This window comes from Lineus longissimus, chromosome 17, assembly GCF_910592395.1.
Source record: "Lineus longissimus chromosome 17, tnLinLong1.2, whole genome shotgun sequence".
Classification (NCBI taxonomy): Eukaryota; Metazoa; Nemertea; class Pilidiophora; order Heteronemertea; family Lineidae; genus Lineus; species Lineus longissimus.
This window is the reverse complement of record NC_088324.1, coordinates 7,597,043-7,622,685: the sequence shown is the minus strand read 5'-3', so window position 1 is coordinate 7,622,685 and position 25,643 is coordinate 7,597,043. Positions and strand designations below refer to the sequence as shown.

The 25,643-nt window shown below is 38.7% G+C and overlaps 1 protein-coding gene across 32 annotated transcripts in view; it reads right to left on the bottom strand.

Annotated features, from left to right (window-relative positions):
• The window catches only part of LOC135501822 (voltage-dependent calcium channel type A subunit alpha-1-like), a 348,627-nt gene that overhangs the window by 67,004 nt on the left and 255,980 nt on the right, over nucleotides 1-25,643 (bottom strand). For 28 of the 32 annotated variants that reach the window (XM_064794169.1, XM_064794155.1, XM_064794185.1 and 25 more), the window contains 7 exons: nucleotides 19,714-19,728; nucleotides 17,318-17,432; nucleotides 14,408-14,568; nucleotides 10,396-10,536; nucleotides 8,810-9,011; nucleotides 8,290-8,454; nucleotides 1,677-1,802 (listed from right to left, as the gene is read on the bottom strand). In XM_064794169.1, the coding sequence (XP_064650239.1) occupies nucleotides 1,677-1,802; nucleotides 8,290-8,454; nucleotides 8,810-9,011; nucleotides 10,396-10,536; nucleotides 14,408-14,568; nucleotides 17,318-17,432; nucleotides 19,714-19,728 (925 nt within the window). Of the gene's footprint in view, nucleotides 1-1,676; nucleotides 1,803-3,302; nucleotides 3,414-8,289; nucleotides 8,455-8,809; nucleotides 9,012-10,395; nucleotides 10,537-14,407; nucleotides 14,569-17,317; nucleotides 17,433-19,713; nucleotides 19,729-25,643 lie in introns of all 32 variants that reach the window. The other 4 variants (XM_064794158.1, XM_064794161.1, XM_064794174.1 and 1 more) reach the window with 2 other exon arrangements.

Here is a 25,643-nt window from a genome sequence, read left to right as displayed (position 1 = left end):
TTGTTCTGACCATAACTATCATTAAGTCAAGGGACTACACGTTATTTCTCCTGATGGCCTCACAACATCTTTGTCTGGTAGACATGCCACTGAAATATTACCATTTTTACTGCCTGCTGTGATAATAAAAGTTACAGCACAGCTCACAATCTGCATCTGTATAGATTTGGTGAATGTTATAACTGCTGACAAATTACATACTGATGGTATACAGACCATGATCATACATGGCTTACATGAACCGGCCCAAGTCCACAGAACTCAGAGCATGCAGTAAGAAAACGGAGGGAAGAGCAGGCACGACAATTTGCATAATTATAATCATGGCAAATTTGCATAATTGTGCCATGATTACCAGGAGATTCCTAGATAATTTCCTTCTATCTCAGAATCTTGCATCACAAACTGGATTCAACTCAACCTGTCAGATATATATTTTTTCAAACGCTAGACTTACCGAAGCATAATTTTACAAGTAAGTACACAAATGAGATTTTCTTCCAGATTCTAAATTTGCTATGGGACGATAGATTTTGCTAACCCTTTTTTATTGAGCTACAATATCTTATGAACGCAGCATTAATTATGCAAATACTTGCAATAATTATGCCAATGATGCAAATAACTGAATAAATTATGCAAATTCTCCTCTCTGAACACATGATGAATGCGAGAAACCAGCTATATATACCCTGTGTGGATATATAGCTGAACATGCGACAGCTGACCATGTATGATTATTGACTGCATCACAGCCAAGATGGAAGTGCCAATGTCATATGATTATACAAAACAAGATATACAAGTTAGCATAGAAACTTGAATGTCCCTCGTCATTTTCGTTACTGAAACAGGCTCCTCTAATCAAGGCTAATCCTCTTCAAGAGAAAACAATAACAAACACCAGGGCACTTGCTAAACATTTCCCCTAAGGTGGTCTTTGTGGACCGGTTATCATTTAAGTGACACTAAGTGTTCATTTGATAAGAGGGGAAGGTCAATTTTTTTTCTGTTGGCAAAAGTAAAGTGATGGAATAGCTGAGGAATTTGAGTGTGTGCTGAAGTTGGCAAAATTCTATAGTTTCCGCAGATCTACTTAATGGTGGAGTTCTACAGGAGATTGTCCAATTTGTTTATCAGATATGGAGTAACCATCAATTAAATTGTAATTCAAATGCATTTTTACGGGAACTGTTGGCTGCCTTTTTTACAATATAGAACCATAAAACATTTAGTTCTTCCATTATTCAAAATCAATGAACATTACTCTTCACATCAACAGACAAAACTCGATGTAGCATACCAAAACAAGTAAAGATATTGAAACTGTGCTGAAAGAACTCCACAACTTAATGATTTAATGCATCAAACCATAAAAACATTAAAAGTGTTGTCTGACAGGTGTGGCAAGCACACACAGCGCAATTTGTCCAATAAATCCAATTCACTTTTTTGTTCATAGGTTGAAACTTTTTTCTGTCCAGCAAGAAACAGTCCAACACCTAATATTTCCTAAACGAGGGACTGGGTGGAGGCAATGATGTCCACAAGGGGTGTTTTATCATCGTTATCAGGTTATGCAGAATGACATATGACATTGGCGCGGTCTCCCATGCTTGCACTTAAGCACTCAGGATCGAGCAACTGATAGTAGTGTGACATGTGTGGAATCAAACCTTCGGTCCGAATGCGAGTATCTTTAGCAGACACTCGATGGTGAACATGACAGTGAATGCCGTATTCAAGTACATTAGTATTTCACAGTATAAAGCGTAGGAATCTGAAGGGTTCCGAGAGTAGTACTGTAGAAACGTGAGAGAAAAAAACAGTCATCAGCACTGGTGCAAACGTTGATAATGCCAGGTGCGAGATTTTCACCAATATCAGATCAGAAAGATTTAACTGTTATTAGTCAAAACTAACATTGTTAAGTTCAGAAGTTTGAGAAGATGTTGATGATCGGCTTTTGTATCAAATTGTCCCTTACCACGTTCACACATGCGAAACAAATTTTCTCCCTTTTTCTCAGCAGTGTGGCCAATATGCAACATCATCCAGCACTGTATGTTAGAGCAAACTACTTGTCCTATAATCACAGTTACTTTTCAATAGCCGCATCATTTCTATTTTAAACATCAATGTCAACCAACTGTTGGCTGTTTTGGTGTTTTGACATGCGAAGTTTGTATTTACGCTAACTTTATTGTGCATCAATACAGATAGATCAAGCCCAAATCTTTCCCACTGAATAGTTCCAAAGAAACCTGCCAATATCCAAGCTGTCGTTTGATAATCCATTATATCTGGATACCACTTGCAAATTGGTGCATTGATCAGATGGCCGAGAGCTGGTGAAATATCTTGCTACCTGGCAATATCACAACATGCGCTGTTTGATGAGGATACGCATGAATTTATCTTTTTCAATATGACATAATGTACATGTATGTCATACAAATGCATGTTGACAGAAATTCAGATGTATATTCTTAATAAAATACTAAGTTGCCATTGTGTCTTCAAAAAAATCAGGATAAACAAGATCTTATCATTTGTTGCATAAATAATAAACGGCACTATAACAATTTTGTCATCTCTCTAAGTGACATGCTATGTATATAACTGTCATGCTATATCCTCATCAAATAATTATGTCCAAAAAAAGAAGTGCAATAATTTCAAAATGCTTCATATCAATCAGGATCTGCCCGTTGACTAACTGAAACATTTTGAACTCGAGTCAAGACAATAATGGTGAAAAAACAAAAATATGGGCATGAAAGTAATAAAATGGCGACTCTACCGAGGGCATGATGGGATAGATTAAGGGAGATACCACAACCTTCATATTCTCTGGAATGGAAGGCACCGGGAATCGACCGAACAACACCAAATTCGTGCTCAATTCTTAGATTATTTTTAGAAGTTGTTGATCTAGTTTGTACCATGATCAACCTCACATAAGACAAGAAGATCACTTCGTACTCAAAAACACACCCTAACCTGCCAACTCTTACAAGATTTTGATCACGTTTTGGTCAATTGCACTTATGTTTGCCACTGCTAATCTAGCTAGTTGCACTCTTGAGCAATGCTTATAGTCAACCACACTCCTATAACTCAGCGCTTTTTGCACTTGTGTAAATCACTGCTTATCGTGTTAATTGTACTTGGGTATGCTAACTTGTACTTGTGTATGGCAAATTCCAAGAAGAGCAGGGCAGGGCAACATATCGAGAAGTAAGAGCAATACCTGATGTTGTTGAGTCTGCCCCGACATCCCCCTTGGAGTGGACCCTTACCCTAATTCCGAAAGCCAAAAGCTTCAATATACACTCAATGGTGAATAGTACAGTGAAGGCCGTATTCAGATTTTTCAGAACTTCCATATAGAGGATGCTGGCGCTAAAGAACTACAGCGAGTGAAACAAAACGACACAAAATACAGAAGAAATTAATAATGATGTTGCATTAGAGATGGTCAGCATCTAACATGCTAATTCTGAATGGGGGATTCTGTTTGGGGGCGGGGGCGGGGGAGGGGGAGGGGGAGACAAGTTGTCAACACTGTGGGGAGGAGAAAAGGTTAGCGGGATTTTCTGTGGCCATCACATAACTGAGTCACGACAGGGTTAACCATTGTTCCTCCATCACTGCAAAGGGCAACTGAATATGTTTTGATTTCCAAAAACTTTTACCTAAAAGTGGTTTTAGTTGGCTGGTTTCAGAAAAAGTAGGCCATATGAGCCCAATGACTAAGAATTTGATTTTTAGAGGAAAAAAATGTATTTAGTATGTGATACCAACAGAAACAAAAGTATTTTTTTAATTCCGGGAAGAACCCAATTGAATGGCCAAGAATTGTACAAAATTGACATTTGGAACACAAACACCTGCTGGAATGAAGAAGTGTTGTAAGGGTCATAGGTTATATATACAAGATTGTGTGGGGGAGGGGTGAGGGGGCATACAACATCATGAGAAGAAGATGACCATAACCTGAGGTATCTGCCTGGCCAAAGAAGGGTATACCCATACGAGTAACTGTATCATGGTAACTCAGGTGACAAAATGACACGCACAATGGCTTTCAAACATATATTTTTGGGAAACCATTGGAAATTATAACTTATAACTACTGTACTGGATATACTATTACAGTACAGTGGGTTGATTTTGTTTATGTTTGCATCAGGTGATGGTCAGTATTCCACTGAAAAGACAAGCATACATTAGGAATACAAAAGTCAAAGAAAACATTTCCATGAGAGTTTGGGCGTCGAACATTGGGGCAACGCATTGGTGTAGGTTCTAAATTTCCAATTTTTTAGGTGAAACTTTTTTGTTTCTATCATCATATATTCTGCTATCACCGATACAGAAAATATGGCCAGACCTAGCATAGCCTGGTCTTGGTCAACAGAGCATCCTGCAAAGTAAAACTGAAATGCTGTGACCTTTTTTTTTTGAACAAAATATCTTACTTAATGCCCAATATCAGAAGCTCTGACTGGAAACAGATCATGCAAAAAATATCTGAATCTAATAAAAAATAGGATAGAAAAAATGTTAGATTGGAAAAACGACTTGTAATGAATTTGTGTTCAGCAACCCGTTAGCAATCCATGTGTTCCCGTTATGACCTACATACTACTAACTGGGTCGCATAGTTCCCGTTGTGACTTACATACTACTAACGTGGTCGCATAGTTCCCGTTGTAACCTACATACATGTATTAATAATAACCGGTTGCCCAGTTCTCGCAGTGACCCACTTACAACTAACTGGGTCACATATTGCCTGTAATGACCAACATTCTACTGACAAGGTCACCTAGTCATTGTAGTCACCCACATGTACTAACTTAGCAGAAGCTAAAGGCATAGGAGCAAATGTGGCTTTCAGGAGCCAAAGGACGAGGTAGACTTGCGTTAATAAATTATGCTTCAGTTCACAAGAATTTAGAACATTTCATAACTTTTTGACACTTGATGATTTTTTGGAAGAACAAGTCATTTTTCCACTCCGGCAAAATAACAAATAACCTTTCAATCTAACGGATGGTATCGCATGTGGCAAAATGTCTTTTATCCAACGCATATGTTTAAGCTGATATTAACCCAACCATAAAATGACAGTTACTTTCGGTGACCGACCGACCGACCGACCGACTGACCGACTGACCTGCGAACCTACCGTCATATACAGTATCCCTTTCGCTTTCTATAGCACATGTATCTGTGTAGTACCCAGCGCAATTGACGTGATGGAGTCCGACGTGTCTGACAGCAGCATCTCCAGTCAATTATACCGGGAAAACGAGCCCACGCGGTAAGGAACTGATAACGATACTCTAAAGATATGCTTTGTCTACATGGTCGTTGGATATAAAAACATGATTTGGGCCTAATCTATGCACTGTAGTTTTTCTACTCGAGTGTCTCGACCGATGCAATGCATGAACTGCAACGCGCAATATGCATTTGTTGTCATTTGAACAGCGCACGTGCGCTTGTTTACAATTTCATTTCACATGACCTGCTGCTGTCCGACACGTCGGACTCCATCATGTCCATTGCGCTGGGCACTACACAGATACATGTGCTATAGAGAAGCGAAAGGGATACTGCATATGACGGTAGGTTGGCAGGTCAGTCGGTCGGTCGGTCGGTCGGTCGGTCGGCGTTTTTCCGGTTACCGTTACTTTCAGTGTAACCGCCAACACAAGAACGATACAATCACAAACTGCCAATGGCAAGCTTTCAAATGTATTTGTGTTTCAGTTGTTCACAATTGTGAACATTTCAAGCAAACATATATTTGTCTCCGGCACTATTATTCAAACTTGTTTAATTTGAGGAGATATGATAAGAAACAAGTATATTCCAACTGATACCATCTGTACGCCAGTATTAGAATTGAGTAGTTGCCTTTTTTAGTCACTGGCAACAAGAAGACAGAAGATTTGGGATTCCACTTTGAAATAAACACGAGCATTAATCAATACACCATTGGGATCAATTAGACAGGTAACAAGGGTGACTTGCTAAGGGACATACTGATGGTGCTATTGACACACTCTAATGGCAGACAGTTTGTCCTGCGGTCTTCTTCTTAATTTTGTGAATATTCGGGTTAGATCACTCTAAAGTGTATGATTCCTGATGAGGGTGCAAGAGTGCAATATGTTGACTCGAGTAGCTGGCCTGAGGAAGGCCCAAGTCAAAATACACTCAGTTTCAGGTTCTTTTATGGAATGAGATAAGAGTGTGATAAGCAGCACCATCAATACTGGGCCGAAGAGTCTGTAGCTCACAGGGAGGGCTGCCGTGGGCGTTTTCACCTTCAGAGCATAGTTATCCTGATTTCAATCTCAGAAAATTTAGACTGTAACATTCAATAACTATGCAAAATTTCACAATAAGTTATTTTTGAATGACCCAAAGGATGAGAATGCCATTGTCCCGCTTTCGTCAGCAGCACGGTTAAATTTGCAGATATTCTATTTTCGGTAACCCCTCGAGTATATTTTGTGGAATCTTAGGTTAATAAACAGGGAAATGCTACGTATTGGGTCCAGGCAATCTTGATGTAATCCGGCGTGTGTATTGTGTTGACTATTAAGTAAATGATGTAATGTTGTATTGGGCTCTGCCCTGCGTGGTTTATACCAGGAATAAAGTCACTTCACATGTGTTAGTCAAACTGGGTAGTTCTAAGTTTCTTGTGCCCAAGAGGAAACAGAATCTGGAGAAAAGAATCTGATACAGATTACAAATAGTTTGTAAATTCTGGACTAACAGAGAATGATGCTTCTGTGACCCTGGTTCAACTAGTGATGATCAGAAATAGGAAGAATGGGCAGGCAATCGTAAACGAGCCGCAGATAATCAACGTGAGAATGATTTTCTTCACAGCTATTGTTTTCAAACCTAGATGACTATGCTCAAAAGATAGCTCAAGAAATATGAATGGACAGCAGTCCTCACTGCTGGTATGGGGGAGGGGGTGGGAGGGGGTGGCAATCACTCTGAAATGCAAGATTTTGATAACAAGGAGGGATGGTGAAGGGAGGCACTAACTCCGAAATGTACGACAGAACCAACGCTTATTTGTAACGTTTCGAGTCAATTTACATTTGGCAAGGAGCTGTAAAAGATTTAAAGAACTAGAAATAACTGAATCCAATACGCATAAATGTTAATGTATATTTTGTCCTCCAGCGTTGGTTCTGTACACATTTGAGAATCATTATCACAGTCAGGTCAATGAGCTGAATTGAAAGATGTTAGAGAGTAAATATTCCGACACAAGTTTGTCCTTGGTACAGAAATGGCTCTTATCATTTCGACTATCAAATACCCACAGTGTTCATGAATAATCTCTGGCAGAAATGATGTACTTTGAGGCCGTTTTTTATCAATAAGATACCCTGAAGCTTCCGACGACAAAAGATTAGTGAAGAAATATTTGATGCCAAGTCAGTACCAAAGGCAGTTAGCATAAGATCTGAATAACAGCTCCGGTTTAGGAAAGAATTTAGCTTATGTTTGGGATATTATATATTAGTAAAAAAACAACAAGCCCAATATAATATTTTGGTTTTTCTAGTGCCCGAAATGGTTCATAAAATTACCAGAATCTGAGCAGGTTTTCAGGCCTCGGTACAAGCAGTACAAATACAAGATTACGATATACATTACTTATCAGAGTTAAACAATCTGCTAAATACATATTTGTACAGCCCGCACGAGAATATCTTTAGCTTGGTCTAAGAAACGTCGAACCAGCGTAGTAATAAAAGTTCAGCTTCTTAACAAAAATCTGCTTGTTAACTAAGATTTTGCAATCCATGATAAACTCATTTGATATGTAAACTCTGATGTAATCATGATCCCCCCCCCAAATTGTTAAAGAGCCGGTTTCAAATGTATAATTTTGGCATTAGTAACTGACAATACATGATGTAGTACCAGTCTAAAAAGTTTAACGTATCTTGGCAGTGACGATGATAAAGGCCAGGTCTGGTCATTTATAATTTGATATGACCAATCATTTTTATATACACAGAACAGGAACTTCAACGATGCCCTTTTGTACATTGGATATGAAACCACAATACATGCCAAATTTCACTAAGTTCACAGCCATTTACAACCAATTTTAGTTCTGTTTTTATCAATGGGCCACAACAAAGTAAACTGCACGAACAGACCAAGCCTTTAAACATTCGATTCTGCATCAGACAAAAAATCCAATTTTTTGGCCCAATTGACGAACTTTCTTACCTTCATCATCAGAATGAGAGTGTTTAGAGCAATCATGGTCATAATGAAATACTCGAACGGCGCCGACACCACTAGCCGCCATATTCTATACTTTAGGGCATCTTTGTTCTTCGGCATGTATCTACACAGTGGTCTAGCATTTATAGCAAAGTCTATACATTGTTTCTGAAAAAATAAGCAAACGAAATTGTTCTCAAATGACAATTTTGAGACCTGATGTAATTTGGCAAACATGACGACTATAGATACACTTGATTAGGAACACTGTTTGACAGAAAGCGACAATTCCAGTTCACTAATTCAACATGTCACTGGGCAGGGCAAGTTCGAGGCCACCCTTTCGGGCCATCCTTTCCAGGCAAGAAATTCATGAAGGATTTAAATAAAAAACATGAAAAGAAAAAGCTGTGATGCTCTGTTGATTCCTACTCTTGCTGAAGATATGAACCCATGGCAATAACTGTCAGCAAATAGAAATTGTAGTTGTCGTCTGTAAGGTTTCAACTCAATAATTGCTTACTTGATTTTTATCTAGGTCCTGATCGACAAGCTCATTCTCGCCTTGTTCTTGGAAAGTGATGATGATTAAGGCAACGAAGATGTTGACGAAGAAGAATGGAAACACGATGAAGAAGACGACGTAGAACAGGGCCATCTCCATCCTGTTGCTGGGCGATGGACCACGGTCCTTGTCTGTCGCGTCCATTGAATTCTTTAATACTCTGCAAAACAAAAGAGATCACTTACAACTAAATCACCTAAGTAAGGTAAGCGAAACGCTCTCAAATAGTTTCGCGAGAACATCTAGCATAATTGGCTTAGTTGAATGCATACCATTTGTAAGGAGAAGCAGCAGATAATACTGGACAGCCCCTGGTGCGCTGCGCACACGAGCAATTTTAGTTGCAGCGACCTGCAACAGAGCCATGAGGATATGACTGCACACAAAGTTTATAACTGCATTAGGTGCCGCCCAGCACTATCTCCTGCTCCCCTATTTTCACAGTTGCCATCTGTTAGCAAGTCAGTATACAATTATTATAAAACCATGACATTGCCATTTGTTGGAAAGCTCTCCATCAGTACTTTGTGATGGTACCATTATCATTTTTGCCTTGTATTGCTTCAGTTAACTCCTGACTTACAAAAGTGCATTTCAAAATAGCGTGGATGGCAAGCCGTTCGTCCAATAATTAATAAAACCTAGTTTTCTTGAAAAGAACCTGGTTTTCTTCTTAAAAAACCTGGTTTTATGGAAGAAAACCATGTTTTTTCAATGAAACTAAGTTTTTAAAGAAGAAAACATGGTTTTCTTCCCGAAAAGTGTGTTTTCAACAAGAAAACTAGGTTTTCTTCCATAAAACTAGGTTTTTTAAAAATAACTTATTCTTTTTAGATAAAGTGTAGGTTCCATGATTTCTCTTCAAAACCAAGTTTCGAAAAAAGAAAAAAACATGTTTTCATCCAGCCATTTGACTAATAATCAAATCAACCTATTTTTGTTCATAAAAACCTGGTTTTCTTCCAAAAAAAACCTAGTTTCGTTGAAGAAAACATGTTTTTTTTCCATGAAACTTGTTTTTTTAAGAAGAAAACCTAGTTTCGAAAGAAGAAAACCTGGTTTCGAAACAACCTAGTCTTTTTACCTCAGCACTCGCATGGCTCCTTTGGGGCGAGATTGGCGATCCACGTTAGTTTACCCGGGTTGTGCGGCCTTTGGTACGACTGTTCCTTCCGGGACGAGGTAAAAAGACTAGGTTTTGAAAATAACCTGGTCTTTTTCATTAAAAACTTGGTTTTGAAAAAGAAATGCATATAACCTTGTTTTATTCCACAAAACATAGTTTTGTTCCATGAAACTAGGTTTTCTTGGATGAAGCATAGGTTGATTTTAAAAACCAAGTTATCTTGTTAAAAAACTAGGTTTTTTTAAAGAAAACTAGGTTTTTTTAATCAACTTATGCTTCTTGCAAGAAACTAAGTTTTTTAAAAAGAAAGCCAGGTTTTTTCAATAAAACCTGGTTTTCTTAATTATCAGACAGACGGCTTGCCATAAGCGTCAGCCCTGGAAGACTGTTACACGTTTAAGGATACACGCCAACTTACTGTGGCCACCCTTCGCCGGTGGTGACGGTGAACAGCGTGAGGAGCGCATGCGCCACGTTGTCGTAGTTGAAGTCATGTTTTTTCCATACCCGGTCCTGCACTGTGATCGTGTTGTCGTCTTCATACACAAAATACTGCCCCCTGGTGGAAGAGAAGTGGAACATTAAGAAATGTCTTAAAACTTGTTCAGGATCCATACGATTTAACAATACTTACGATTTCTTGTATCTGGTCTAAGATCGGTGAAACAAGAGTAATATAACAGTGAATTGAATGGCCATGCCACATCCTAATACACTTTATAGACAGACAACTCATTGCATGAAACACAGAAAAAATGAAAATGAACGATTGAGAAAATAAAGTACCAGGGTATCATAGCCAGTCGGAATACGCCCGAGAATATGGCAGGAGGTCTTAAAAGTGACACCAATTAAGGACTTTAAGAAAATACCAACTGTTTACATTTCAACGGAACTGCTTTAGACAATATCATGCTCGCGGAAAAAATACACTCTTCAGTTTTAAGATTAAAGAACGACTTAAAAAAAATAATTGAAAATACAGTTATGGGGTTGTCAAAGCCCTAAATTAAAAGCATGCAAAGGTTGCTTGTCAAAACTGCGAAATAAAATGGTCGCAGATATCCAGGTTTAGAGTAATTTATGAAACACCGGCGTAAACAATCACTAGTGTTGAGAGAGAAGACGAACACAAGACAAGACATGGAGATTTATATTCACATAGAGATTAAGATGAGACAGCATAAAACGATCCAGCACATCTGTTAAAGTGGTACGACGTTCAAGTTCATTGTATTTACTGGTGACTCAGAAAAATAGAAATTCACAATGGCGTAGTGTAGTGATTATACATGCAAATCTGCCAAAACTAGGTATTTAAAGTATCTGGATATATGTTTACAAAGCAGCATTGTCGAAATTATATATCAAGTGCATATTTTTTTCACCATTAGAAATTTTCAAATTCGAGGTCAATTTTCAAGTTTTTGAACGAACGCAGTAAGCCTTTTGGACAGCAGTAGCTGGCATGAGGAATGAAGCAGGCAACGGCATGATATAATATAATACAGCCATAAAAAACACTCACAAAGGGCAAATTGAAGCATGGAAAAAGTAAACGCAGGCAGGATTTGTGGCTAAAACGCCATAGCATGTACGGTAAATCGCAATGTTTTTGCTCATATCTAATTTTGAATTTCTAAAAGGTTTTTCTGAGTTCACAATTTTCATTTCGGCAGACAACGTAAATCTTTTTGGCATTTTCACACCCAACGACGGCCAAAGAAATATGTTTGCTAATGTTCTATTTTAAGACGCCTGCGAAAACTTTGCGGTTAACCGTATCAAGTAAAACCTGGAATTAGATGTAGCGAGCCACTTCTTTGTAAAATCATGCACACTGTGCTACAGCACTATTTCAAAATCCACTAATTAAGTGTTCAGTGTCACCATGTGTTTAAAAGGCGAGATTCTATCGGAAATTAACAAAGATCACTTCTAGCATATGTTCATTCTATGGACGAGACAAGTTGTGATTGAGAAGAACAGAAAGTATATATAACAAAAGAACAGAAGATAACTTCCCCCAATACCTGAAAACAGAACATAAATCCTAACTGAAGTTTTATATTTCATTATTTTGAGCCAAAAACCCTTTGAAATCCCCCCCTCCCTACTTGATCTATAAGACATGCCCCTTCGATTCCAAGCGTTCATCAGTTTTCCACATCAAATTTGTGGAATGCAACACATTGACCCATACATTTTTAAAAACCAAATCCCAACTTTGGATGAAATTAACTAAAAGAAAAATATACTTTTTGCCTGGTTATATTAAGGGGTGGCGAACAGCCCAAATCACAAAACCTTCTGGTGATTTGTGATGCTACACAATGCAAACATACTGACAAAACAAAGTTCCTCTCACCAACAGAACAGAACGTAACGAAACAGAACACAAACTAAGACAGTAAGTGATGACTACAGGACTAGGGAAGTCAGACTTGGGGTTCAAGGTTCATATGCTCCTTTGCTAACTCATTTTAGTTGTATATCAAGGGAAAACCACCATTGTTCAGCATTTAGCACGTTATAGAAGGTCATTTTGAATTTCGAGACTGAATGTTGAACATCTGCAACTGATGCAACTCGACTTTAACATTTAAGACCGAGTGCAACTCATCTTAAAACAGTCGAAACTGAGTTCAACTTGTTTCAAAACAGTCAAGACTGAGTGCAACTCATATTATACAGTCAAAACCGAGTGAAACTCATTTTAAAACAGTCGAGACTGAGTGCAACTCATCTCAACAGTCGAAACTGAGTGCCACTCATCTCAAAACAGTCGAGCATGAGTGCATCTTATCTTAAAACATGCAGTCGAGACTTGGATCAACTCCTCATAACATTTGCGAGGGTGCAGCTCATCTTGAACAGTCACGACTGGGTGCACCTCATCTCAGAACAGTCAAGACTTGGTGCAAGTCATCTTACAACAGTCAAGACTGAGTGCACTTTATTTCAAAACAGTCCAGACTGAGTGCAACCCATCTAGCTTCGCAGAACATGGAGAACTTGCAGAGACAAAAAATGCGTGAAATTTGTCCACAACCACAACATATTAAGCATAGCTCAGTTGTTTGATATTTGTGACAAGTCCACAAAAAGCCTATATTAAGTGCAAGGCTGCCGCGAGAAAAAACCTGGTTAACAGTACTGGTATTTTTTAAGTCGGAGAAAAAAAGACAAGAATGTCTTGTTATAAACGTGGAAAAGAATTTCATGCACAGCAAAGAGACAGTTGAATAATTGGTTCTTAGCCAGTGATTGGTGTAATAGCTATAAAATTTTACTACCATCATTAGTCATGCAACTTATATAAGTCATCTGCCAATGTTTATTTCTTCCGAAATACGAGGCCAGTATGATGTACTGCATTATGGAAAGTTCAAACGTTGACCAGAAAGTAATGGTTCATTTGGGTCAACAGTTCAATATTTGGGAAGTTAAACAATTGGCCAGATCTTAGAAATTTGTAAAGCAATTTATTTCTCAAAGTTCTTTGTTGAGGTAAGATAACTAAATGAACAAATGTAAAGCGCTTTGAAATTGCTGAACATTATAAAAGCACCCTACATATATGTGATTTTTTTATTTATAAATCAATTCGCGGGAAGCACAGTGGAATGGCGTCCAACTTCATGGGTTCAAGTCTGGAGTGAGCTACAGAAAATGTAAAAGTTTTTAAAGAAAGGAAACTTCTTTTAACAAGGCACACATTATGCCATCTAATCAGAAAAATAAAGCGTCTTAAACAAAGTCTGATATTTTTGAACAGCCAAATATTTTGGATTTCACTTTTGGAATTAGTACACTCAAAGTCAACTATAAATATTTACAGCCAGGTAAAAAGTTAGGGGTCAAAATCTATTGCATTTCAAATGCTAAATAACTCAAAACGCACCATTTAGTTCTAGATATTCTTTCGAAAAAAGCTACAACACATGAAAATGTGTGTCTTAAACACATTTGGGCAGTTGCAACACACATGTAACATGTAAGACAACTAAATAAATAAAACAATGTAAAAGCCCTAATTAATAAAGACAATCAAAATTCACACAGTTCTTGAATGTACGATAGCCATTTGGAAGTTACTCCTCACTTTTCAGATAAAACATAACATCTACATCATCTGGCCAAAAGTTTAACTTCAAAACATTTAAATATAGAGAAAGTTGGTTCGGGAGTGCAACAGTTGTGCGTCTCGATGTGTTTTTTTTTTACTTTTCACACACAAGCTAGAGAATGCTGTCGTGCGATTCAAATTTGAAAGAAGTGTATCACACATTGTGCTTGATTTAGTCGTTGAGTGAAACGTGAAGAAATGGCCTGCGCTACCTCCACCTATTGATTAGAAGATAAAAATATTGAAACTCGCGTCACCAAATAAAAACTGGCGTGCGTTGGCGTTTCAAGTCGATACGTACTGACAAGTTGGCTTATCGTCTTTCGCCGCGTCGTTACAAAAGAAGAATTTCCCCTCAAACAATTGCACCGCAATTACAGCAAAGATTAACTGGAAGAGCATATAAACTATGAGGATGTTCACGACATTCCTGACACTCTGTATGAGACACTGAAACACAGCCTGAAACAAAACAAAACGGGAGAGAACATAAATAACTAGTAGACTATTACTTTATATGCACCAGGCATATATGATAATATGCACCAGGCAGACGATACCATATGCACTATAGTTCATTTGCTTATTAGCTTTGCTTTGATCGATAGGAGGGTGGTGTCTTTATGGCAATGATGATAGACCAGCCAAGAAGAAGTTGCTCCAAGGACAGCAAAACATGATTTTAATCATTCATTTATAGTTATAAGTTACCAGAGGGCCAGTGTGCCTCATCTATCAATCAAGGGTTGACCATTAAGCACCATCATTTTGGCTAGAACTAGATCCTAAAGGAATTAGAACTTTTGGCATTCACTTCACTTTGAATGTCATTGAGTTCTAATTGCTTAAGGATTTCAAGTTCTAGCCAGAATGGTGGTGCCCTTGGTCATCCCTTAACCTAATGTTGATGTTGATAAAGTAATAGGGCAACTTCTGCAACCAAGGACCACCCATCGATACCAGCAAATGGACGATATCAGCATATGGTAGCATATGCTCCAGACATATATTACTATATACACCAGGCATCACCTTTTTCACTCATCCAACCTAGATACACATGACCTTTTCATCACACAAGCACACAAAACCCTCCATGATTTTTACACCAACATAATACCAATTCCACAAAAACATTCATTGCGCAATTTTTCAGAAAACTACTGAATCTTTGTATTTCGCAACCAACATCAATTAAACATGCCAAGCTTTCAAATGTCTTAGCTATTTGCAATAATTTATCATCTGAAGGTCACTGGCACAGAAGGTCAAGGTGACGTGTGTGATTGCCAAGGTCATGCCACTGCACGGTAGCTCTAAAGACTGCTCATAGGACAACACTGACTTGCGGTGGTCGCGGTGGCGCGCCACGCAACTTACTGGCAGTCTTCCTCGTTGTTTTTGGACGCATCCGTGCAGCAGAAAAATTTTCCGTTAAGCAATTGGACTGCTATCACAGCAAATATGAATTGGAATAGGGTGTATACGATCATGATGTTCAACACATTCTTGACGGAGTTAACAACACATTGAAACACTGCCTGCAAGGGAAAGTAGAGATTGCACGTGTTTAGTTGATTTAGACTCAGCCCCCCCCCCCCCCCCCACCCCCATCCCCATCCCCCCCAACCCAGTCACCACACAATGGGTCAAAGGCATCCCAATAACCATTATGAAACAGTGATTTTCAGTTTTGGAAAAAGACTGAGCATGTGCCAGTGCTGTGCTTAACAATTATTCAATTTCGAAATTTCGAAGATGTATTCAAATTTCTAATATTTCTAAGTCAGTAATGTATGTACATATACTTGTATGCCATAGCTGGAAATTTAGATTACAAACTGTACAAAGTTACATGTAAGATTTGATAAGATGAGTCTTTTGCATGCTTTGGAAGGGTTCTAGGCCCTTAGCCAGTTGGACCTCAATGGGGAGGTCATTCAGCGTTGCGGAGAAAAAAAGCTAGTTCTCCGGATCCAGCGACCCTTGAGAGTCCCAGAATATTGTTTAATTGGAATAAATGAAATTAAATTAGAATTTGTGAATGCGATTTAGACTAATTCCTACATAATTCCTTGCAATTATCATGAGAACCTGAAATAACGCAGCTGCCTGAAAAGTGAAATATGTAGCTTGGAACCAATCTTTTTTGACCGGTATATCGTACATCTCCATTAGGCCGGTGTGACAGCGGATATAGTCCCCCTGGAGTCATAGTCCGGTAGCATTGTATTTGACCAATTAAGCAGCATGATCTATTGTACCGCTAACCCTAACCAAAACATTTAGCAATGCGGGCTATTGTTACACGGACTATCAGCCCTAGGACTACTATCCCCGCCACACCTGGTTTACGAAGAGTGGATATGGACAGTCGTGTTACTTTTCGTCCGATATGTGTGACATTAAAACGAACTAGTCAGCCCAAAGAGGGGGCTACAACGAGGTGTTCACATGTCAAGTTTTGTCCTAATGTCACGTTTTCATCCTGAGTCAGTGAAAAAACATGTTCGTGACATGTGACACGTGAGGAACTGGTGTGGCAACATCAGTAAGGCTGGGTTTACATTGGTGAATCCTATGTAAACCCAGCCTTACTGATGTTGCCACCAGTTCATTGATCACGTGTTGGGATTTTTTTTGAACTCGGGACAAAATTTTCAACATTTTTCAAGGCTGCTTTAAAAAGGAAATATACTATATCATGACAGTCAAACTTTAAGAAGAAATTTCAGAACACCGACACGTATTTAGAAAGAAATAATCAATAGTGCCAGGTATCTGACAATAACTCATTGATGGACAGTAAACATATGCAACACATACCGTACGCACAAATAACCTTTGGTGATATTTTAAGACAACTAGATGCCTATTTTATGTGATTTTCTTGGAAGTTGCAATTTGTCTTTAATGGGTTGCAACCTGTCTTGAAGTCGTCCGACTGATTTTCTTAAGGGATCAATACAAAGAAGTAGCTTGGTTAAATTGGACTTGAACTCTGTAGCCGGGTTCTTAACGCGGTACCCGACTATTAACGACAATCCCTGATAGTCTCTCTTCAAATTATTTGAATTCATCGATCATTTCAGATCATCCGGATTCAAGATAACCAATGACCAAAGACTTCAAATGTTAAGTCGGCCATTTGATGAAATCCAACATTTTAAACTAGATTAAAAAATTCTAAAGAACAGAAGAGCCAACCTACCTTGAGTTTTGGCACTCTGTTGATAGTTTTGAGGGGTCGTAATACCCTAAGTACCCTGAGAGACTTGATCGTGTTCAAGTTTTTGCTGGCACCTCCACCGCTGTTCTCACTATCACTGAAAACAAAACCATCTTTTATCAACATTTCGCACATAAGAGTCATCAAGAGTTAAGAGTGCCCATTGCTACAACAACTAATAGCAAAAACCCATTACGAGTAGCAAAAACCCATTACTTCATAGAAGCAATGAAGTAGTAGGTTTTTGATTGTACCCATGCAATAGCGTTACCATGGATCGTAACAATCTTCACCCTGGTTCTCTCTTCAACAATGAGGGAGAAAAAACTTCGACGATTTCATAAAAACGTCAAGTAAAGTTGGCATAAAAACTAACCGAAGTGCCACACTTCATCACTACAATTTACGAGTGGACGAATTTAACCTTTATATTGACAGGATAGACAGTCGAGGAATAAAGTGAACTCGCTATTTTAGTCTTCTTCGATCGGCTACCACACAATTCAGGCATATTCAAAACTTAATGGGACTTGCCATGGAGTATTTTTCTTTCCAAATAATCATTATCTGTATTTTTCAAGCGAATCCTCTTCCCAAACCTTTTTGAGTTAAACATATTGTACACTCCTGATGATAAAATTGCTGTTGGATTCGAAACGGCTCAAATACTTTGAGCCACTGAGTAACTGTCTCACTTCTTAAAATTCATTCTATCTCTATAAGGGTGGGCAAAAAGCTTTGGCGAGGGCCATATGAGCCCAAAAAGTATATGGTCGTATCAACCACCTGAAATCAAAAGGATATTAATGCCTTATACAAAGTGTATAATTTAAAAGCGGATGAACTGATAAAAGGAGCATGAAAATAAATTAGAGAAGTGTGATGCATAAATAAAACTTGAAAATTCAAATGAAATAGGATTGAGTTTACTGCTGTTTCCTTTCAAGTATTAGGTTTGATTGTAGAAAATGATGGTGGTTACCCGCCCTAAGCAAGCACATTTTTGCGGTTACGGCAAAAACTTCGGGGTAGCCATTGACTACGCACGATTCGCCATGCAGCGCTTTCGGACATTGATGTGTTAAGGAAATGCTTTCAATGTGTTTGCTTCCCGCACACACAACGAGCTAAATTTCAAAAACATTAAAAAATCGATACAAGGTGTCAAAACCAAAACATTGTTCTTGAACAAAGTGTTTTGATTTTTGTCACCTGAAAACGACAAGCTAAATGACAAAAAACACGTTTTTTCCGTAATTTTTGTCATAGCTCGTCGCTTACCTTTGAAAGTAGCTTGGTTTGCACACATTAACAGTCCCAATCACTGTGTCTCCTTCATTAGTGACGCCGGTATCATCTAGCAATGTCATTTATTTGTAACTTTGCACTTAAAAACCAATCGAACCAATCCCAAATAAATTATAAAGCACCCAAAACCACATGGCTAAAAAAATTGTCTATTTAACTTTTCTTTCCTAAGCCGGGGTCACCAAACTAAAAAAGCCTACAGAACAAGGTTATGTTTTTCCCAGGAGGAAAGTGCGAGAACGTTTAGAAAATTTTCAAGATCCACCTCATTTTGTCTGCTGCAACAGACTAAACTGTACAGTTTATTTGGACATGTTGGGTGCCATCAACAAAATAATAAGGGCTTCCATGAGCTGTGTTGGCACACTGCTGGGCCCGGACACAGGGCTCTATGTGCAGAGAGTTTCAGTTTTCACTCCCTTCCTCCTGTAGAAAAGGGAAAAAGGCAACCACTCTCATCCATTCCGAGAAAAAGCCTCCTTTGGCTTCTCGTTAAGTATAGGGGTGGCGCGCAGTGTCACCTGACATAATGAAGAACTATACCAACGAAGGAGAGACAGGCAGGAAACCATGGGCACTGCCAGCAAGCCGTCACGATCTGACGTAAATTAACGTTTTTCGCACTGACGTGAATTTAAGTTTTTCGCACTGACCCTATAAAGACCAACCACTTGGGCAGGATCATTATTTTATTGCAGGCTTGATGGCAAAACCCCTATTTATTTAGGGTCAGGAATAACAAGCTAGAATCACCCAAATTAATATGATATTGCTTTGGTGGTTACAAGGTCACGAGTTTCAAAGAAACAAAAGTGTAATGACTTGAGAATGTTCCCAGTCGATAGAAATAAGTAAAAGAAATCTTGTTTTTGTGGGAAGGCGTTAGGTCAGTGCAACTGATTGTCACCTCGGTTTATCAAGGTCTGCAGTCACTTGGTCCTAATGGAGGCGGTGTGGACCTTAGTTGATGACATTGGTCTTTTCTTGTACTCGGGTGAAATCAGGGAAACCTTGCTTTCATCTGATATGAAATCATTCCCAAGTCATTAGCATATAAACGTGTGAATTACCTGACGACGATAAATCTAATGAAACAAAAAATCAGTTGATAAAAAAATGGAAATGAAACGGCGCCACTGAGCGTTAGATGTGGCAATTAAGTCTTACATGGACTATATATACATGGGTCATACTCACTTTTTATTGCTACATAACAGCAAAATATAGGAAAATATGACCGTTTAAACAGAATCAAACATAGAACAACTAACATTTTGTTAGCAGTAACTTTGGTGAGGTCAATGTCGTAGGAAACGGTGTCAGAGAGACGGAAAAATAACACAAGCCTCTGGAGTTTGTCAGGGACCGTTTTAGCTAAGATTAGCCTGCTGACCGAATCCAAGCCACAGCATCTGTTCTGGCTGAATGCCTGCCCCCAACCTTCCCCCTTCGTCGCACACACACATTATCGAAGGAGCACCAAACAGCTACGAACAGAGGAAAACAACTGAGCTGCTCGTTTCTCAAAAAACATTAAGATCTAGATAAGCAAGTTTTTTAATGATTATCAGTATATATGGTCATTCCTACCAATTGGTGACATCACAGCATTCTCCCATAGCAGTGTATCATTCCTTTCTGCATGTGTATTTCATAAACAGCCCGCTCTAAGGATGATTCAAAACAACCGATACAGACTGGCCTTAGCTATTCAACGACAACGGCTCTTTCTTGAGAAGTCCTTATGCTGAAATGAATGCAGTTCCGCAGTCATTTCTCACCATGCTCGTGGATCATTCAACATGCATGTGCAACCAAGATTTTCATCACAAGGACATTTTGCCTTGCGACAATATCAGTCATTTTGCCGTGTGATATCGTCCGGATACGGTGGATACGATGATGAGGACAAGCCCAGTCCCACACCACTTGACCTTCATGCATGATGACGTGTCATAGGTTTTAAAGCAAACCTATTTCCAAGTAATCAGTTTGAACCATCTTTTCAGGCCACATCAGAGCAAATACTGCTGATTTTGCGGTATATAAATGTAAATTTCATTCATTGATTCACATTTTCAGTCAATAAGAATAACAAATCACATGTCAAAAGGGTTCACCTAAACCAGTAAGCTTTGGCGGGATCCACCGCCCGAGTGGTATGAATTCACCTGCTGTGGTGAGATCCGGGAAGGGGTAGACAAATGCAGGGAGCAGCGCTAGGCCTATTCCATTGGGTAATTTGTTGGTAGAAAGGGTTAACAGCACAAATTGGGGACACCTTGGTGGCAACATTCAGTACTCTTTTGAGGAGTTGGCATCAGCACTGCGGTCGGCAGAAGTTCAGACAAAATTTTCAGGTTCTGTCTCCGGTTTTGCATGCGCATGAATATGTAAGGATCCCTTTGTTGTGACTTGATTACCTTGGGAACTTATCAATGAGCAGGCATAATCAGACGAAGAATCTGGAGAATGTTTTTCTCCGATTTTTGCCGATCGTGGTGTTGATTCAAAGGTCCTCAAAGGAGAGTTGGGGAATAAAGGAGACTTGGAAGGGACAGCTTAATCTTTCACCACACGTAGAAGCCTCAAAAACACTTAAAATAATGGAGTTCCATGGTCCAAGGTATCGTATCACAGATACTTTACCAAATATTGCATTCAATTCGAATCTACCTAAAAAATACTTTAGCTTAATCACTGATATATTAACTGTGTTTGTGAATACATGTATTTATAAAAGAAGATATTATGCACATGGTCATTCTCTGGTGAATACATCCAGTGCGACTGCTGTAGATCAAGAAGAAGTGGTGCATTTCCTTCTGATGAAGGCATGCAACGTCCGACTGAAATGAGTTCACGTTCTATAACACCACTCATTCATTGCTGCCCAGCTCAAGTGAATACATCCCCTGTGTGCATCCCTCCAATCACCGAGAATCAGGCAGGCCTCCTTAAGTGCAACGACCGCTGAGCCAGGACAACATGACAATTGTGGATAGAATGCAGCGGCTGACTAGTTAATTGCAATCATATGTCATGTTGTCATTGCTTTGCTGCTGCGACTAAGCTTGCTTGTTTACGCTGCGCTTCACTAAGCCGACCTATCCTGGACTACACTGGGCAAGGTTGAAGTTTTTCAATAATGTTCCAAAAACTGCATTCCTAGTGTTCGACAACGTTGTGTATATCTGGCAATGAGGTTCTTAAGCATGATTTGCATTGGATATAGGACAACACGGCTCTGTTCGGTAGAAAAGCAGCCAATTGCGACATCAGTATCGACTGATTTTGTACAGGCCCTACAGAGTGTACTGTCCTCGGCACAAGACCTCAATTTACAACTCAATACACCGTTTGGCCCCCCAAATACCTTTCCCAGGATAGGACAACTCTGTGAGTAGGAGGCCTCGAGTGAATACCCATGATTCTCGGCAGAGAAGGAAAGCTCAATCTTTTGGGTGTTTTGTGTGACCCTGTAACCCAAATCATGGTCTTCAATCGAAGTCAAAATTAGATCATTCGTACACGATTTCGCTCATGCGAGACTACTGAAGTATGTTCACTATACTTCTGCATTTGTTCAGGAAGACGAGCAGGGGCACTGCTTAAAGTGTTTCATCGCTAACGAAATATCCGTTTTTGCAATTTTGAGCGAAATGGCTTCAAGGTTTTGATTTTAACAAAAAATGCATTGGAAAATATTAAACATTTGATCATAAAAGTTTTACTGTTGGCCTAAATGCTCCGAAATTTGGAAGACAAATGAGTCATTTATACGGGCAATGTTGTGAATATGAGAAATTCTTATACTTTTGATATGGTGCATTTTGTGTTGAAAACCTCCATATAAACACCCATCACCGCTTCTATCTACAATGTACCTGAACAGCTGTCATTGCGACAAGTGATTAGTAATGCATGAGTGAAATCGTGTGAGAATGAGACAGTTTTGTGTCAAATTGGAGACCGTGACTATAGTATAACTTACTATTCGATAAGCCACAGTGGCAAACCATGAAAGATGGATACCCTATTAGATTTCAAAGCATGAATTAATGATATTGTTCATGTTCATGTTCAACAATCGAGACCGGTCCTGGCAAGTTGGTGTACCAAAGTCAAAGGTCCTTTTTCCCCAGGTGGTGACCATCGGTTACGGATTGACATCCAAAATGGCTGTCAAGATGAAGTCCGCAGACTTGCTATTGGTACCACGACCATGACAACGGGGGTCAGGTCCGTGTTAGCAAGACCGTGTAAAAAGTTATCAAAATGATCGAAGAGGTGATTTCCCTCGTAAATGAATGACTTATGAATGACTTAATTTTCTAATGTACATAAATGCGTCAACACAGAAATATGGCATACAGTGTTCGCTTTTCGATCTCTTTTGTCTAAGACTGTACATACTGAAGAGATGTATGGAGATGGATCATGGAACATGTGTATGCAATGTGTTAGTACATGTAGTAAACATGGATAATTACTATTAGTACAATTAGAAGCGATTGTTAATTATTTTGGCAAAATGTGGCCACATGGATTTGACACGTACGATGAAATGAGAAGTCAGTGAAACACGTTTTGGGACATGACACCACAGATAGCTTTTAAACAGAAGAATTGGCAAAGAATTGAGGCAACGGAGTGGCATTGGTTCTATCAGAATAATCATTTCAATCTCTTTTCAAGAATATTTTCTCTTCTCTGCTATTTATTCTCTTTTTTTTATTGCAATTGCAATGATAGGGTGAGGTGATGTCTCTTATTCTTATCCAAAATGATTTGTTGTTTGTTCTATGTTTTTGGTGGCATTGAGGTTTCAAGCCTTTTGAATATGAGTTTGGGTGACCATTTTGTGGATACATATTAGATGACAAGAGGACAACATGTATTACGAGGTGTGAAAGAATTTGTTCTTTTGAAAGGACCAATAACTTTTGTTCAAAATCGTTTCAAAACGCTTCTGCTTTCAATATCTAAGAAGCATTTAAAACAAAAGTTATTGAACCCTTCGAAGTAGACAAATTGGTTTTCTGTACAAAGTATCAACAACGATATATATTCTTAACAAGAATGGGTGAGTTACTCCAAATATTAAACACTCCAAAGGCAGAATCATTCATTATATAGGGCAAGTTTATAAGCACTGCAAACAAGTGATTTTTATCGCTGCAACCTTCTATTATGCTGACATGTGATAAAAATATCTCATTTGCGGTAATCATTGGGGGTGATTGTTTGATTGCTGCGACCTGCGATTATAATCGCTGCTCTGTGCGATTAAAATATCTCTCATCTGCGGGTAGTAGCAGAGGTCTTTGATATCGACTGCAGGTACCTGCAATGGCCACCGCAAACGAGTGATTTTCATCGCATGCGATTTAAATTGCAGGAAGCAGCAGTTTAAATCAACACTTTACATTTGTGACATTGAACAGTAAATGTGGTCTAACTTTTTCAAACATTCTCAGATTGTTAATAGCTACCTATAACATAATATCAAGAATATATTACTTGATAACATCAGCTACCAAATCATGTTGTTTATTAATCATATTTGAAAAACAGCGTTTCTTCGAACCATGTTGTTTTAGCTAACATAATAAAAATCTTCTTATTGTAAAATATCAAATCCCTAAACGTTTTCAAACTGATGGAATACTATTTCCCGAAGTACACCCAAAAAGCCCTTTTTAAAACTAACACATTTTACATATTTTGCCATTAGTCATACACTAATTTTTCATTTGACTCTAAAAAAGCCGCTAATTTTTGCTCTAACAACCTACACACCATTCAGTCAGTTCTGCAGCTCGTTTTATCTATCCACCGAGTGAAATGTACAGAATACTTAGTGAACAGTTTTACTCTGCAGTAGAGTGTTGCAACTCCAGCAGGTAATTTGTACATTTAGTCCATATAAGACTTACCCAAAAAATTCTGCACAGCTATAGAACACAATAAATTGCCAATGAGACAGAGAGGTCAAATGAAAAACAAAGGAAAACCTAGTCCATCTGAAAGTTCTTAATTCAAAGATTGGTTCTCTAATATGGTTTGAGTTCTGTAATATGGTTTGAGTTCTGTAATATGGTTTGAGTCTCTAATATGGTTTGAGTCTCTAATATGGTTTGAGTTCTGTAATATGGTTTGAGTTCTGTACTGTGGTTTGACTTCTCAAATATGGTTTGACTTCTATAAACATGATAAAGATGGTTTGACTTCTATAAATATGGTTTGAGATCTCAAATATGGTTTAAGTTCTCAAATAAATTGGTTTGAAAGATATAAAGACATTCCGCATAAGCCAGGGGCAAGCGCAGATCCAGTCGGAAATAAATATCACAAAGTTTTTAGTCTGATATCAACTGCGGAAGAGGTCGAGTGTCATCCGACTTTACACTTAAACCCCAGTCTATCCTGAAATCTCAGGGGGAGTGAGTCGAAAATATCAGTAGAACTCAGACGAGCTGCTCATCTGCGCTTCAACTTGAACATTTCTGACCGGTACCCATTTGCCAAAGAGACCTGCCTAAAGTCTCACGCCGTACCAGGGACCTCTTGACTGCCAGCCAAGGGTCCGAGCCACTTAGTAATCCGCAGCGACTCCAAAACGTAAGAGGGGCCCCTCAGAGACGTTTTTACATCAATGATTCAAAATCTCTTTATGTAAAAGAGTTCATTGGTACTTGGAGCAGCTCCTTACATATCATTGCGATGGTTTCAGTCATCAAAATTTGACTAAAAAGAATACAAATCCAGCAATCAAGGGTTTGGAGACACAAAGGGATTTTAACAATCTTTCAGATGGACTAAGTTTCCAAGAAATCAATAGGAAGAGGCAAAGGCGGACTGAAGAGGAATAAAGATGTGATGAAATAAGACAGGGTCGTTTAGATAATGAAGAAGCAAACTCGTACAAGCGTATGCAAGCACGCGGGTTTAGGACAAAACAAGATCGTAGGCATAGCGCAAAAATACACAACAAGGA